This window comes from Scomber japonicus, chromosome 7, assembly GCF_027409825.1.
Source record: "Scomber japonicus isolate fScoJap1 chromosome 7, fScoJap1.pri, whole genome shotgun sequence".
Lineage (NCBI taxonomy): Eukaryota > Metazoa > Chordata > Actinopteri > Scombriformes > Scombridae > Scomber > Scomber japonicus.
The window spans coordinates 16,050,525-16,067,132 of NC_070584.1; the positions used below are offsets into that span (position 1 = coordinate 16,050,525).

The following is a 16,608-nucleotide window of genomic DNA, read 5'->3' on the forward strand; positions in this document are numbered from 1 at the left end:
TGACTCTGGACTACTGAATCCCTGAAACATTATCGCACCTGCATATCACCCTATTTCATACCAGTAACATCTTCTGCTCACCATCAACCTTGTTGAGATACAATAGCTTCCAAAAACTTTGTATTATGTTCATCCAAGTGAACAATAACATTCCAACACAGGGTCTCACATCATCCTCAAAATAATGACCTTTCCTGTATCTTTAAAGTGGTTAATTGACAATTATTTACGTCAGTTCATGATTAGCAGTAAATTTAATAAAAAATAATTATATTTCTGGTCTCATAAAGGCAGCATCATGGCTATCTTCATTAGACTGCCTATACTGCTGGCCACCAAAAGTCCATTCCTAACATGTCAGTTCCCTTTTATTCAACACTGAATTTGTAGCTGACAACAATAATAATAATAAATGTAATCTGACAACTTATTTTCCAGATATGTAGTATATTGATATAATCATTCTTCTCAGCAAATGTACTGTATATATTCTTACTTAATGTTTGATTTTTATCATTATGTATGCTTGTAGCTTTCATTTCCTTATGTTGTATCTCACTAACTAGGTTTCTTATCCAGAGGTTAAGTAAAGTTGAGCTGGATGTGTTTGTTGCTGCAGCTGTTTATGCATCATCCCAACTTGCACAGCATCACGTTTATCCATAATGCAGCCTTATCAGGCCACACTTGTGATATGAAGAAAGGGCTTGGGGTTCTTGGCACTAACAAGACATTTTGTACTTGATGATGTGAGAAAACACTGACTGAAGTCTGTGTTACATTGTATGAGTTAGGAAAGAATCCCTCCTTTATAATGTCTGACAACACTATATAAAACAACAGCATGCTAACCTGTGTCTCACGGACGTTCTCCACAGTGAAGTTGAACCAGACTCTGAAGCGAGGATTGCAGGTGTCAGGCCGGATGAAGAGGTCAAACTCAAACTCACTGATGTAGTCAACACGGCCAAGGTTCCCTGCAGAGGCAGTGAAATAGTTTAAATTAGCATGAAGTAGAATTGAGCAGTCCACAAGTCTTTCCCTTCAACTCTGCCATCAATACACAACAAACATTACGGACAGAAAGGCAGGCAATCACAAAACAGGATGCTGCTGTAACATCACAGCCTTGCTTCAAATTGAGGCTCTGTTTTAAAGACAGATGTGTTAAATCAATATGTCACAGACAAATGTCTACTAACCAGTGCATCACTGTCATAGTGGTCTGCCTTTTTTTGTACTATATACTGTACTATATATATATATTCACATTTTCCTACATTGGTAAGTCTCTTAAATATAAACAATCCCATAGAGAGCAGTAAGTGTGAGGAGCAGAAAGACCAACAGACAGAGTTGCTCCAGCCATCCATATCTGACATACAATATACTATCCACAGCAAAAAGATCCAGATGATCAGTGGAAGTATAATTAATCCAATGGGAACTATTTCCCCACTTTCAATTCTCATAGCTGTCTATAAGATGACTGGTTAGTAGATGATTACATGACAAGCATTCTAAATATAAACCTTGTCAGTAGCTTCTGATTTATATCTGGACACACACATGTATTAGATACTCCTGTGGTGCATGCAGATTTGATGATTGTCAGAGTGAAAGCAAAGAGGAAGGAATTGAAGTCAGATTAGTGTATGGAAAATTGATAAACCTACAGCTTATGTTAACTGAATGCTAGGCTAACCCAATACATGAGACCAGTGAACTCTGTCATTATAAATGTTGAACTTAGATGCTTCATAAGACCATCAGCTGTTGAAGGGTTAAGTTTGCTGGCCAACTAAACAGACCACAAGGCACCCAACTCTGCATCAGGGCACTGTTGACCACCTGGTGGCAGGTAGTACCATAACAGCAGCACACACACACACACACGCAAACACACAGCTGATTATAGACAGATGGGCTAACTACCACACTGTCAAAGTAGATCCCTCTCCTTCTGCCATCGGACAGAACTAATCCACTAGTCAGCTTGCAACACACACACACAGACATACAAACACACAAACTGCTCTGCTCCACTGAAGCTACCCACAGAAGTGCAATCATTAGTTTATATAGGACCACAGAAAAATACCAGCTGCTCTGAAATGTAAACAACAGCAGTTTTAAACTTTCCGTTTATAATGGTATTTTTTATTTGCAACACCAACACAATAAGAAAGAAAATGCAAGACGGTATTGTGTAACAATAATGACTGATCTGTATTTACATCTGAAGCTCATCCACTAACAGCTTATGCAGGTAATACTAATAATGAGTGGCGTCTCATTCCAGCACACTGGTGCCTGGAAAAAACATCCGTCTCTCCCTCTCTGTAGAGCACTATTTGGACTGATTAGGGAGTGGCTGGGCTGAAATATATAACTGATGTACCTCATCTATTCATTCATCTACACTCTGCTAATTCTACATTCAAGCACGCACATCCAGCATGAGGGGTGGGGGTGTCTGTGGGAGGGAGAGAGAGGCTACAGGTTGAAAAATTACCTTTATAATGAGTTACATGTGCTGAGGAAAACTATGAGGGGCTATACAAGCCATAATTCATTCTGACCCTCGCACACACATACATTCTCCTTACACATACATACATTTTCACTCTCACACATTTATATTCTCCTTTCACAAATATATATTTTCACTCTCACACAAATACATTCTCCTTACGCATACATATTTTCACTCTCTCACACACATTCTCTTTACACATACATATACTTTCACTCTCACACATATATATTGTCCTTTCACATACACATATATACTTCTCACATAAACTTTACACCTAACCGCGTCCATGAACCCCCGAAGTTCATGGCATTGTCATTGCAACAGAAGTAACCACTGCGCAAGCTGACCAACATGGCGGAGTCTGAAGTGTCTGATTTATGAACATTAATGAAATGTTAACAATTTTCTCATTTGAGGAGATAATTCAGGACCTGGACCTTGAGCAGCCTCATCAGCTGTAGTACTGTCTGACAAGGGACCCAAGCATGTGATGTTCGACCTACTGTCTTCATCACCTGGAGACCCTACAGCATCACCTCACCATGTCCAGGTTCAGACAGCCTGGTGTTTCTACCAGAGATACAGATTCCCTCCAACATGAAGCACTCAGAGACAGAAGAGTAGTGATACCAAGCTGCTGTGTGTGGAGATCCTTCACCCAGACTATTTTACTGTATTTTCCTAATTTTATAAGTTTTTCTTATTTAATTTGTAGGTTTCAATTTTTTTTTGTCTCATTGTTTGGTGAAAATTTAAAATAAATATGGAAAATAACACATGGGTGTTTGTAATAACATTTTTCAATTTATCATTGCAGAGTAAAATGACTTAATCTATGTATTATTATCAGTATAAAACAGAACAATCACAATATCAGTAGAAATAAGAAAAATATACACAAACATATTTGTAAATTGTATAAAGTCTTACATAATTCGATACTCAGTTGTTAGATGAAGCTTGTTACGCTAAGTATGTGACACAGAGAGGAGAGGAGGCACGACTGAAGGAAAAGACATTTATTGAAGGGAATAGAAATGGGATATTGAATTGGGGAAATGGCTGAAGACAGGCTGGGGCAGGGGAAATGCTGTGGGGAGCAGAGCAGGAGCCAAGCAGGAGCCGAGCAGGTCTTGAGAAGAATCCAGAGGAGTAACTGAGAAGATAAAGTAATGTGCAATGTAAAACATTCATATAAAGTTAGATTGTAACAACTGTGTGGAGCAAATATATGCTGATTTTATGTTTGTTTTGGAAATCACCTGAGGTCTATTCCACAAAGCAAGCTCAGAAAAGCGGCACTTATTGTCAAACACCTGACTTGAATGAGCCTAGCAAATGAGATCAGGCTAAAGAGGTTCCATAAAGGCCGATCCACGTTCACGCAATCAAACTAATTCAAGACAGGCTAGAGTATTCAGACTAAATTGAGTGTGCATGCCATTCACATGCAGCCCATGACATCGAACACAGATCAAACGGATTCACAATGACAAAATCCACCACAAATGAGCCAAAAAGCAGCAGCAGTCTCTAGCACACAGTTCTGCTGAAGATATATGAAGAATTTAAACATATGATCACAAAAAAACAAATAAAATCCAAGAGAAAAGCTGGCAGGAAATTGCAGATCGGTTGAATGGGTCTGATCTGTCTCTGAAGGTGTGCTCTTGTTGCAGTGCCCTGTGTATTATGACAGTTCTGTCATGTACAAGCTCCTCAACCAAGGGACACGCCTTCACAAACAGAGAAACAGTGCATGGGTTGAAGTTGTTATATAGACTGGACCTTAATCAATTAACAGAAGAAAGGGAAATGCCTAGACATGCATCCACTAAACACTAGTTGACTTTTTAGATATTTAAGTACATTTAAATGTACTAATCAATAACCAATACCTTTTAAAACAACGCTTCCTACCAGTTAAAGACATGCAGATTTAAATATTACATCTCTTGTCCAAATATTTTTGCAGTTGTTCAATATTTATGAGGCTGTTATTCTGTCAGGCCTCAATGTTCTATATTATTAATACACACACACACAGAAACAAATACATACATATATATATAATTAAGTTGACAATACTCTACTCTAAGTTGACAATACTATACGCTGGGTATATATATATATATTTAGATTATGCTATTATTATGTCGACTTTATGTGAATTTTCTTTTTAAATTATGGTGGTTCATGAAGCCATATAATATGTTAAAGCATCTCTTTTCTTTCAGGATAAGCCTGACAATTAGCCTGGTCCGACCAGGTTAGTTTGCCAGCATAAGTTGCTGTGGTAACTGAGCTTGAACTATACTGAGCTTGAACTATGCTGAGCTTGCTTTATGGAACCCAATCTGCTGGAAAATGAGCCAGACTAACAAAATAAACCTGGCTATATGGTAATCCTGCTTTATGGAACAGAGCCCTGGCCTTGATTTTTTTTCAGCTGAATTAAACAAACATCATATTAAACAACATCTAACTAACAACAAGCAGTTTAAAAAAAATTGTATTGAGCTATTGTTTTATACAGACATACATTTCTATTTTCTAGTGTTGATTTACCGCGTGTTTACTTTTCCTCTGCAATGCCTGGATAACCTGCTGCTCTAAATCAAGATCGTCCAAATATTGTAAACAGTCTGTAACAGCCTGTAAACCGTTTGAAAGCAGTGAACACACACCAGATACACAGCAAGCAACTACACAACACCTAGGTTGTAGGTTACGTTAGCACGCTGCTAACATTAGCTGCGAAGCTAACGTGCAGAGCGTCAAACAGCTGTAGTAACAACTCTGCTACTCTACAGATAACATCGCAAGAACAAAATATCCTGACTAACTAGACAGTGAGCTGAATGTCAGCAGGTAACGTACAGTTTATGTGAAGCAGAGGTGATGTTACTCACCTGTCTTGTACCGCAGCATCCGCCTTCACTCTCCAGTCCTACGCCGGGTCTCTGTCTGTCCCTCCACCGTTGTTAAACCACACCCATGTGTCAGCGGGTCCTTGTCTGGTCAAAGTCCTTCTTTTATATGTTTTCTTCTTCTAACCTTCTCCTCTATGGATGTTTCTCGGTCACTTCTCTGTCTCCACTATGTTTGTACCAGACTCAGCGTTTCTCGCTCCGACTGCGTAGACCAGGTGAACCTGGGGCGAGTTGCAACCATAGACTGTATAAAAGGTTGCAACCATTGCTTATTAGATGTATAACCGCCACCTACTAACCGGAGTATGTAGACAATAAATGCTGCCTTCCGTTTCCACTATACTCCTTCCGTTTCCACTATACTCTCGTTCACACATGCATACATTCATATATTTTCTTTCAACATACATATATTTTGCTTTTACATATATATTACTTATAGTATGAAAATGTATAAATATGTGAGTGAAAACGTATAAATATGAGAGTGAAAATATATGAATGTGTAAGGAGAATGTATGTGTGTGAAAGGGCCAGAATGAATTATGGCTTGTACGGCCTCATAGAAAACTGTCTTTTTGTCTTTACTGCACATGTGCACACATGTTGCTACATGTGTCTACAGTGTCTAAGTGTCTATAAACACTTATCAGAGTAAGCCCTCTTCCCCGAGGAACACAATATCTCAGCAATAATTACACAGAAAAACAGGGGAAACTATTCCTTAGCTTACTTATCTAACTTTTAGGAAGGCATATTTCAATGAGCATACCACAAGATAGCCTTTCTAGAGGTGAAAAAGCTTTTCAAATGTTTCCTTCGTTGTTTTCTCTTAAACAAATGGTGGATGGAACATGTAGAATTTAAAGTCATGTTTGACCCATTGAGAAATATATTTCTTAGTGTTTTATAGGACAAATATAACCATTAAACAATACATATTACACATTCTAATATATTTCAAAAAAATTTAACATTTGAGATATGAAAAGCAAAGTCTTGCTATGAAAATTTTTTCTTTACGTTATTAGGACAAGATGATAAAGGATAATGCTGAATTTTCATCCATCTCTAGTTTGTTTTGCACAGTGTCTGGCTAGCTAAGAAGTGGCAGGCAGGCAGGGACTAGCTTTTTGGCTGGATGGCAATGCAATCCCGAGCCATTGAAAGTAGATAAAGCCAAGAGCAGGCAGAGGGTTGAACCAGACCCAGCTGCAGCTAGCCTAGCGAGCACTGACAAAGAGAGGAGATAGACAGTAGAGCAGCACCTGTTCCAGGCAGATGTGTCATCAAATCGATCATCTCTCATACTAACATCACAGCTATTCACAGAGCTGACACTGCCAAAATACAGCCTATTAGACCAAGTTGATAATGGCCTCAAAAGGTCATCATTCCCATCAGAGTCTTAATAATGCTATCGTATGACGGAAGCACCAGCTCTCTTGGGGCACTTTTTTCATTTATTTGGGGGCCTTTTTTAAAGATTTAAAGTGAGTAAACAAAGAAATCCATAACACTGATTTGTGAATCTCTACTGTAAAAATTGCCCTCACATCATTATAGAAATTTACAAGATGATCGATTTCAAATAGAATTAAAACTGATGCTAATAATTTTTTCTCCCTGATTTGTATAGCTGCAGTGTGATTGCAGCTGTGATGATAAGTCATAAGAAGGTTAATAGGTGGCCACAAATGCAGTCAGAGATGATGCAGATGATCCCTCTGGAGTCAACCACTTATTGAGATCAAAAACTGACTGTGACTGTTTTCAGTGTATTTTCAAAACCTAGGAGTTCTGCTGAAAAAAAGAAAAAGAAAAACATGCAATGACTTTCGTAAATTGAGTATTATTCACACAGGGTAATACTTAATGTATTACATAGGGTAATACATTAAGCCAATATACTGTGTTTGTCTTTTCTCACCTCACAATAATTCATACAAAATAAAACTTCCCATAGTTGCACTCCTTGGAACCGTCAATATCGATGCACACAACAGCAAAAGGTGAGTGTGTGTGTATCTCTTCAAAAAGAAATTGAATACTTTGTAATTCTTAATACATTTAAAATGTCATTCTTTAACATTAGTGGTTTCTTTGGTATTTTATCTGAAACTGAGAGAAACAAAGTGGAAACAGCTGTTGCATGGAGGCAGACAGGAAGGTTGGCCAAGCAACGCTAGAAAAGGTCTCCTAAACTATACACTCTCCTCATATGGACACAAGAGTTATAGAAAGCTTTTGATTGGCACAAAAATATTATACCCTGACCAAACTAAATTGTGTCTTCAAGTGCACAATGTTTACATTTTAATTAATAATTTAAATTTTAATGTCCTGTTTTTTAATACTTATACAACGATCTATGCATCTCTAATTCATGTAAACCCCTAAGTAAATAATATTGTGTGCATACAGTTATGGTATCAATGGTTATAACCTAACATCTGTAGAGGGGACATACGATAGAGACTAAACTAATATCTATCTGTTTCTGCTTGTGAATACTGTAGCATTGGTAGCAAAAGACAGCAGCCATGGGCGGCTGGGTTATTGAGCCTGATGCTGGAAGGCCTGACGTGAGAGATGGCTGCAGCCTCAAGGTTAGAATTACATGTTCAGCCCGCGGAGCAGCAGGGATATGACACGCCATTGATCCCAGTTTTAATTTTATGGTGGCTACCTCCAGATTCAAATGCTTTGGTGGGCTGGTAGTCTGACCCTTTTAATCAATCCTATATCATTTAGTATTTAACTAACATAAACGGCCAACTGCTTTTTTTAATGAAAGCATTAAAGATAAAACTAGATAAAGCAAAGATAAGTTATGTTGAGTCTGTGCAATGTTGAAAAGCCGTGCACAGTACACCAGATTTGTCAAGAATTATTTTTGGCTCTTTATGGAACAGACAGACTGTATTAGTGTAAGTGAAGCTAATGAACTACAGACGAGGACGAAGATGAGAAACAGGAAAAAAGACACAATTTCTGGTCCTTGAGATCTCTTGCATAATTCCTCTTGAGTATCATCTCTCTCCATATTCCTTTTCAGTGGTGTCTTGGCAGGTTATGTTGAATATCAATCTTTGTCCTTGAGGGAAAACTTGCGCAGCGTTTAGACATTAACAAATTGGTTTTCAGCGAACAGCTTAGCCCTGGTGGTGCAGCCCAACAAAACACAATTGCTGGTTCTGAACAAGATTTTACACATGACAGCTTCTCCTTGAGGAAAACCCTGAACAAAACTCCCTCTCTCTCTCCGGCTTTGTCTGTCTTTCTCTGATTCTTCCTCTCCTTTCCTCTCTCTCACATACCCATGAACACAAATAGGGAAAAATAGCAAAAGGTAAAATATTTTTCAAGGGAACTGGAAAGCACATAACAATATGTTGCTGCTGAAAACAAAAGTGTCAGTAAAATGGGTATGAAACCTGCATCATTACACAGGGCCATAGGCAAGTAAACAGGGTGCAAACACGGTGGCCAAGTGGACAGTCAGTCATTCACACATGGGCTCCCAGTGTGTGTGTGCGTGTGTGTGCGTGTGTGTGTGTGTGTGTGTGTGTGTGTGTGTGTGTGTGGAGGAAAGAGAGAGAGACAGAGCTGGTGAGGGAGCAGAAGAACCTGGCTAATGTAATCCCATTACGGAGGTACAAGAGGGAGCAGTCACAGCGCTCAGCCCACACAATGGGCCGGCCTGCAGCCTGTAGCTATCCACTGGATGGATGGTTTCTGCCATGCAGATGGATCATCGTACAGCAGTAGCAGTCCTGCCTGCCTCAGGCCTGAAGTGGAACTCACTCACACAGCCAGCCATTACAATGGAAATAGGCAGTTGTTTCAAAATGAAATAGATTGTGTGGTTACAGTGCTTCCTCCTTAGCAGACGTGTGGGCTGTCATGTCCTAAATCTTTTATATTTTCACACACAACTTGCCACATAAATTAGCTGTTAATTCCATTATTTTTAGAACTGGGAAATACACTTTAAGTGGATTTTTATTAGAATTAATGATTCTTACAAAAATTAGTGTTCCTATACAAATTAACTATCCCTAGATGCCTGCAGTGTAGTCAGTGCTAACCAAAAAAGAGATAACTCTGGGTATTATAAATCAACAGACTAGACTGAAATACCTCAATTAAAAGGTGACCCCCTCAACCCACATCCCCCCGTCCACACACACATGCAAAACAACACATTCAATTTCCTTTGGCTAGCATAAAGAAGGCCACAACTGCACAACTGTGTTTAAACACCAGACCAGAGATTAAAAGAGTGCTGTACTGCTGAGGGAGACCAGCCAGGCACCTTTTTAAACTTATTTTTCGCTGTGTTCCATTTCATTATTGGAAAACACATCAGCCCACCCCCCGGCTGCTCTGCAGTGTGAGGAGGATTCCTGGACACAGAAGAGGGGGACTGATAAAGATAGAATTGATTCCAGCCAGCAGCAGAAGCCATAGTGTAGGGGTCTCAGTTTAGACCTGCAGCTAAATGTCTGGTTTTTCTCTGTCTCTGTCTCTCTCCCTTTCTCTCTCTCCTACTCGACTAAAGGCAAGTTGTCACTGAGGCAACATCAATCTCCTGCCTCATGACTTCTTAAAGCCTGCCTTCTCCCCCGATGCCTTATCACTTCATCTGCAGGCAAGATTAAAGAGGTCACCTCCAAGTTTCTACAATCTAACTACCTAACAGGTGTATTAAACTGCAGTCTATCTTTTTTTAAAAAGCTTAAAGGACAGATCTGTGTTTTTTTCAGGTCTGTTTTAATATAATGCGTACATGCCACGTGCAAGTTAAAAGTTATGAATCACAGTTATCTTTACACATGTCCAATACTGGCTATGAAGAGATACTGTTGTAACTACACTGTTACAAAATTAGTTGAGTTTTCCAAATGAACAGATTATACAATTATATTGTATCCCATCAACGCACCTACTGGAAAAACATTGGGAATTTCGAATTGTACTAAAAAGACTAACTTTGGGGAGCACACATTCAACAGATTAATAAAGGCTTAACGTTGAGGACTGTGGATCTTGCTCCTTATTTCTTACAGAGTAGGTGCTCTACTAATGTATCTGTTCACCAGCAGTATGGAGAGGAGGAGTGATTATAACAACCTGTAATTCTCTCCATATGGTATGTGAATATTGTACTCAGATAGAATAGAAAATATCCGAGCCTTGCACTAGATTTGCTCTGCACTTATATCACAAGTTTTAAAACAACATACTCTGAATATAAAGAATAATTTTCATTTAAATCAAATTTTTAACATAATCTTGACTGATGTCTTACATACTGTAACCACACATACACACACATGTACACAATCAGCGGCTGTGTATTTGTAAACATTACTGTATGTGCAAATGTTTGTGAAAATAATCGTAATATACAACAAAAACAGGATAAGAGCATACAATAAGAGGGGACAATAGAAAAAAAACAACTCATATTGTTATGAGTCCATCTATGCGCCAGTTAGCTCCTCGTTTCAATACAGATGAGGAAAGCAGGGCCTGAGGACAGCAGTGAGATATGCAGGCAGCTCACACATATGATGTACAGGCCTGCCTGCACATTGTAAAGAGAACACATTTTCTAGCTAGCCTTTTATAATTGTATTTTTCCCTTCCAAAAGGCCCCTGAGCTACACTGGTATGCTCCATCTGAAGAGGCTGGTGTAGTAATGGGTCATAGTGATGCATTCATACTGGAACTGGCTTAATTGTATTATCAATCTCATCCAGACAGTGCTTTAGCCCCACAGCTCATGACATGCTACTGTCAGACACTCTGCATTAGTATAGGGGAGTGAACCATGAGGAATTGCAATCTTCACTTTCATCTGTTTCTCAAGCCTAAAACGATGGGTTAGCTGGTTGGATGATGTTTTCATTAGAATCTGGCACTACGTCTCTCTATCACTTTCTTTCTCTCCGCCTTTTCTACCCATCTGTCTCTCTCTCTTTCTCTATCTTTTGCTTTTAGTGTGTGTGTGTGTGTGTGTGTGTGTGTGTGTGTGTGTGTGTGTGTGTGTGTGCGTGTGTGTGTGTGTGTGTGTGTGTGCGCGTGCGTCTGTGTGCGTGTGTTAGTGGCTACTGAGTAAATACAAGTCGTTTCCAATTTCATGCTATCTTTTAACAAGTTAATTATGTGGAGCCCTACAAAGACTGAGGACAGACAGAGGAGGTGGCGGCACTGGCAGAGGGACAACTGCTCGGGTCTGCTCTTTGTTGTTCCATCTTGTTTTGTGTCTTCTTCTCCAAGCACTCTGCCTCATCTCTCTTTTCTCTTTTCCTCTTCTTTATATTCTCTTGGTGCGACTCCATCCTTCTTTTCCTCTCTTCCTCAGTAGTAATCTTTCCAGTGGCTCCAGTGGTGGAGGAGAGTTTAGAGATAAAAGCGCAGGGAGAGCTGAGGAGTCCTTGGCAAGCCTAAGGCAAGGAGAAGGTCAACAGGCCTGCTAAGAAGGGCTGTTATCATCTTGGTAACATGTTATCGGAGAGCCTGCAGTAGTGTTTATTTACAGTTATTGCTCCCTCTGGGTGCACACTTCAACGCCTGGGGCTGATTGCTCTGTAATGAGTTCAGGAACACAGGGAGCCGATGCAAGAAAAGAAGAGAAACAAGGGAGGCAAGAAATCACTGGCCAATAACCAATAGGTCAGCAAGAAAAAAAACAAGGAAGAACAAAAAACGCCGGTCATTGAAAATGCAGAGAGACCAGACAAAAAGCAAGTGTATTCTTCTAACAAGGCAGTTTTTCTTTCCAGTGCCTATACCCTGCCATTCGAAAGCAAACAAATCACCCCAAATTGGACAGCAGTTCTTCAAATGAGGTACTGCCCAGTTAATCCAGTATAGCAGTAAATGGCTCTTGACCTAGTCGTCTGTATTTGTTGTAAGGAAGTAGCACTGCTCAGACTTAAAACACTTGATTTCCATCTGTAATGTCCAGAATCCCTCTTGTAATTTACTTTGCCCAAGGTGCTTCTCTACATTTATTTGCTCGACCAGTCCAGTATTGTGTGGGCTAATCGGATTGGTCCATATTTAACGGGCTGAAAGGTGAAGTGGCCAGACTGAATCCAAGAGTTGGGCAAATCAGGAGAGAGGATGTCTGTAAATCCTGGGGTGGGTTTTTCAACAGTTAGGAGCAATGCAGAGGAAATCTCTCATTGTGGAACAACTTTTCAATCTAGGGAATTACACTAAGTGCTGCAACTGTCAATGCAATACCAGCTTTTGAGAGAAGAAAAAAATGAAAGAGCAGCAAAAGGCAGTACTGAATACCATTCAAATGACTTGGCAGAAGATCAAGGAGTTTTTCAGCAATAATTTTGCCAGGCACTGCACCCAAGCCTCGTGCAATTAAGACAAATTAATCAACAGAGTAATAAATATATATATGACAAAGTCACAAAGTACAAACATAAATAACTTTTTTTCCTAAAATATACCATAAAAGTAAATCCATCCTATGACAAACTAATCCCTTTTTATACCATCGGATATAGGAGATTAAGAGACATAATTTGGTAATTCACTTTGGGCATAATTCATCAGAGAAGAAGAGCACAGGGAGCTTTCTGAAATGAAGTTTTTCCATCGCAGCCGGAGGTTCAGGACGATGCCAAGTTCATGATGCAAAGGAGATAACTAAATTGACTGCATTGAAACAGACATGACTCCAACCATCTTTGGACCTTAGCATCTCTGCATTAAACATTGTGGGTTACAGACATAATAAGAAAAGGGTGGGACGGAGGGTGGGACAGAACAACCTCAATAGTCAATAGTTTTGAAATCAATGGACTGCAGTTGTTTAAGACAGATTCAAGCTGAAATTAGACATCACCCATTTTCAGTTTGTTATTGTTTCTAACACCATGATACTGTTTTTGTTTTAGTATTTCCTCTCTATTTTTACTTTCAGTTTGATAATGAATGGCTGAATTTGTTACAGTAGTTTTTGTACAAATTTCCTCCGGTCCTAATTAATTTTTAACATTAGTTAGAAAACAATGACCCATCCTTCAATTTTGGTAGACAATATGAAAATGTTTGGATGGAGTGGCGGTTGAATCTTGTATTTCATTTCATTTTAAAAAAGAACAAAACCATATAAATATAAACTGCTACACCCTCCCAGGCTCCCACCACTATCTGTAAGCAATATTTTTATGTCTAACATAACAAAATAGTGAACGTACAGAAACTCTCCAATTTTGAATAAAAAACTGTTCAATAAGCAGTTATTACAGACACCAAATGAGCATATGTATGCAGCAGCTCTGCAGCTGCTGATAGACTTCAACACCGTAATATTTTCACCCTATCTGGATTCCAAATAATGAAGATAAAATGTACTTAGAACAGATGATGTTGTGTCTGATATACAAGATCTGATGTCTGACTATCCATCAAAAATAAACCAATTTTATGACAGCTGAGGCACATAGTCAGGCGTGTTGGAGACTATATTGTGTCAAATGTGCCAAACAGTGAACAGTAATATATTAAAACATATGTTAGTTACTGGTGGTGAATGGTTAAAGAGACAACTGTGTGCATCATGTACTCTCACAGTTTTGGTTTTGCGTGCAACCAATTTGATAATATGCACTCGATATTTATGTATAAACAAATCTGTAAATGTCTTAGTAAACATATTTAGAAGGACAGATGATAAAGTGTGTGCGTTCAGATCACCCATAGACTGTAAAACACATGCAGCATTGATTAATTGATCATATAAATGTTCCAAACTGTCCATGGTCAGTTTAAGTTCAATTAGATTTAAATTAGGAGAAAAAGTTGGGATGAAGGATGGTGAATTTCTGTATATTATAAGCATGACCTTAAGTAGACATTTTATGTTCAGCAGTGCTGTACAGGTAGGTGAGTGAAAAATGATGCACTGTGTCAAGAAATACAGTATATTAATAACCATGAAGATTCTTAAGACGTATCGCTTCTGTACAGTAGCTGATTTTGATGAGAAATATAAAGCTCTGATACACAGACAAACAGTATATGAACTACAGTATATGAGCCATAGCAATCAGATAAGCCATCTGTTTGTTCCAACTTTTTTTCCCCCAATAAATATCATGTGGAAAGGCTGAATGAATTATAAGTCTGGGATGAGAAAAAAATTAAGAGCCTCCCCAGCTGTCCTAAAAAAAGGCACAGTACACTGTACAATAGCTGCTGAAAAATCTATATTTGAATCTGAATTCATTCATATTATCAACTGTATAGAGCAAATTCTCAAAAAACATCAGCACAGACTGAACTTGACGCTCAGATATAGTTGTGGCAATTTCTATATGTTTTATCTACACAGGGAGGTCTCAATTTTAAAAAGATCATTTGAATTGTTTGCTCGAGCCAATCTGGTGTTTCTTCACTCAGCATTGAAACATTTCTATGTGTTATATAACTTGCAAGTGAATCTTTCTCATTCAACGTTTTTTTTCTGAACCACTGCAAATTGATAACGGCTTTTTAAAGAAAAATGAACATTATATATTTCAAAATGAGGGCAAACAAGCATCTGAGTGCCTCTAAAAACTAGAATACACACAATTTTAGTCCCTCTAATAACTAAAGCACATTTTTATCATGTTCACTATTAAGTGCTGTTTGAAATGTCCACGGAAAAAATAAATCCTGATAAAAAGTATTCGCCCTTGAGGAGTGAATTTCAATACTGTTTACTTTGAGCTACCTACAAGATAGCCTGGATTCAGACCAAAATATATTCTATCAAAATTCTGCTCCAGTCAGTATTTCACCCTTCACTGTATAAGCATATTCTGTACATGAATTTGTGTTATCAAACAAACCCTGGCACATCAATGAAGCTCATCTCAGAGAGAGGTTTTCTAAATAAATCAGCAGAATAAACACAGGCAGCTTGAAAAACATGAACTAGTAAAGCATTACAAATCCTCGCCATTTTCCCAAACTGTACAGTCTTGCCTGGGATGAAAAATGAGACGTCTGCTCTAAAACTGTGTTTATGGCGTCAGGAATTGCTTGGAAATGAATTACTGGATGAATCACTGGGGCCTTGTGTGCGAGCACCACTTGTGCAATGCAGAAATCTGGTTGCAGTAATTTTCACTCACAATACACTTGTATCATCGTGCTAGAGGCAGGCCCAGAGCCAATGAATAGTGATGGTCCAAAGTACATTCGAAACACAAAATAGCCCAAAGCTGCAATTTAAAGACAACAACAAAGTTAAACCTGTTGTTGTCGTCACACCTTATCCTTCAATACGCATGATGTAAAAACAAGGCAAATGTTTATGTTACAAATGGGCTATTTCTCATAATATTCAGTATTTGAACATCCTTCCCCTCAACCTTTCCAAATCTCACAGACACACATTGTGTACAGTTGATAATCAAATCCTTTCATTACTCAAAATTTCCTAAACAGCTTGCTGCATTTGGTGACATTTCGAGAGGATGAGGTACTGGCTGGGCTTCGTATGTATAACTCATATCAGAGCCATCAACAATTAACTTACAAAACGCTGAGGTTGTTTGTACTACTTTCTGGCAGAGGAGGCATCTCAGACCAGCGCAACTGAGCCAATGTGTTGACTGAGTGATTAGACATGACCAAATGCAACAGGCCCAAATGTCAGACTGAATTATCACTCTATTTCATTTGCTCTGTATTTCATGCAACTCCACTTATATCACTTTTCACCTCCCATGGTAAGAAACTGTCAAGCCACCTGAAGCCATGTGAAAAAATCTGATATCTGTCAATCTATATTTGTTAGTGGTAAGATATATTTCTTAGAACAACTATCTTGATTTGATTGGTTTGTTTTGCTCAGACATGCAAATTTGTAGTACGGTGGCCGAGACCCGCCATAGCTGCAAATAAAAGTAACGCTGCAAATAAAAAGACACACCGCAGCAAACAAAAAAAAAACGATGCAAATAAAAACAAACGCCGCTGCAAATAAAAGAAACACCGCAGCAAACAAAACAAAAAAAACCGCAGCATAAAATAAAAAAAACGATGCAAATAAAAAAAGCAACGGAAGTGGATTACCGGGGACTGTTTTTGTCGAAACACCGGAAGAA

General features: G+C 38.7%; 1 protein-coding gene across 1 annotated transcript in view; it reads right to left on the minus strand.

The window, feature by feature from the left end:
• Window positions 1-16,608, minus strand: part of agbl4 (AGBL carboxypeptidase 4) — a 278,157-nt gene that overhangs the window by 249,237 nt on the left and 12,312 nt on the right. The window contains exon 3 of the mRNA XM_053322965.1: window positions 853-977. Within this exon, the coding sequence (XP_053178940.1) occupies window positions 853-977 (125 nt within the window). The remainder of the gene's footprint in view (window positions 1-852; window positions 978-16,608) is intronic.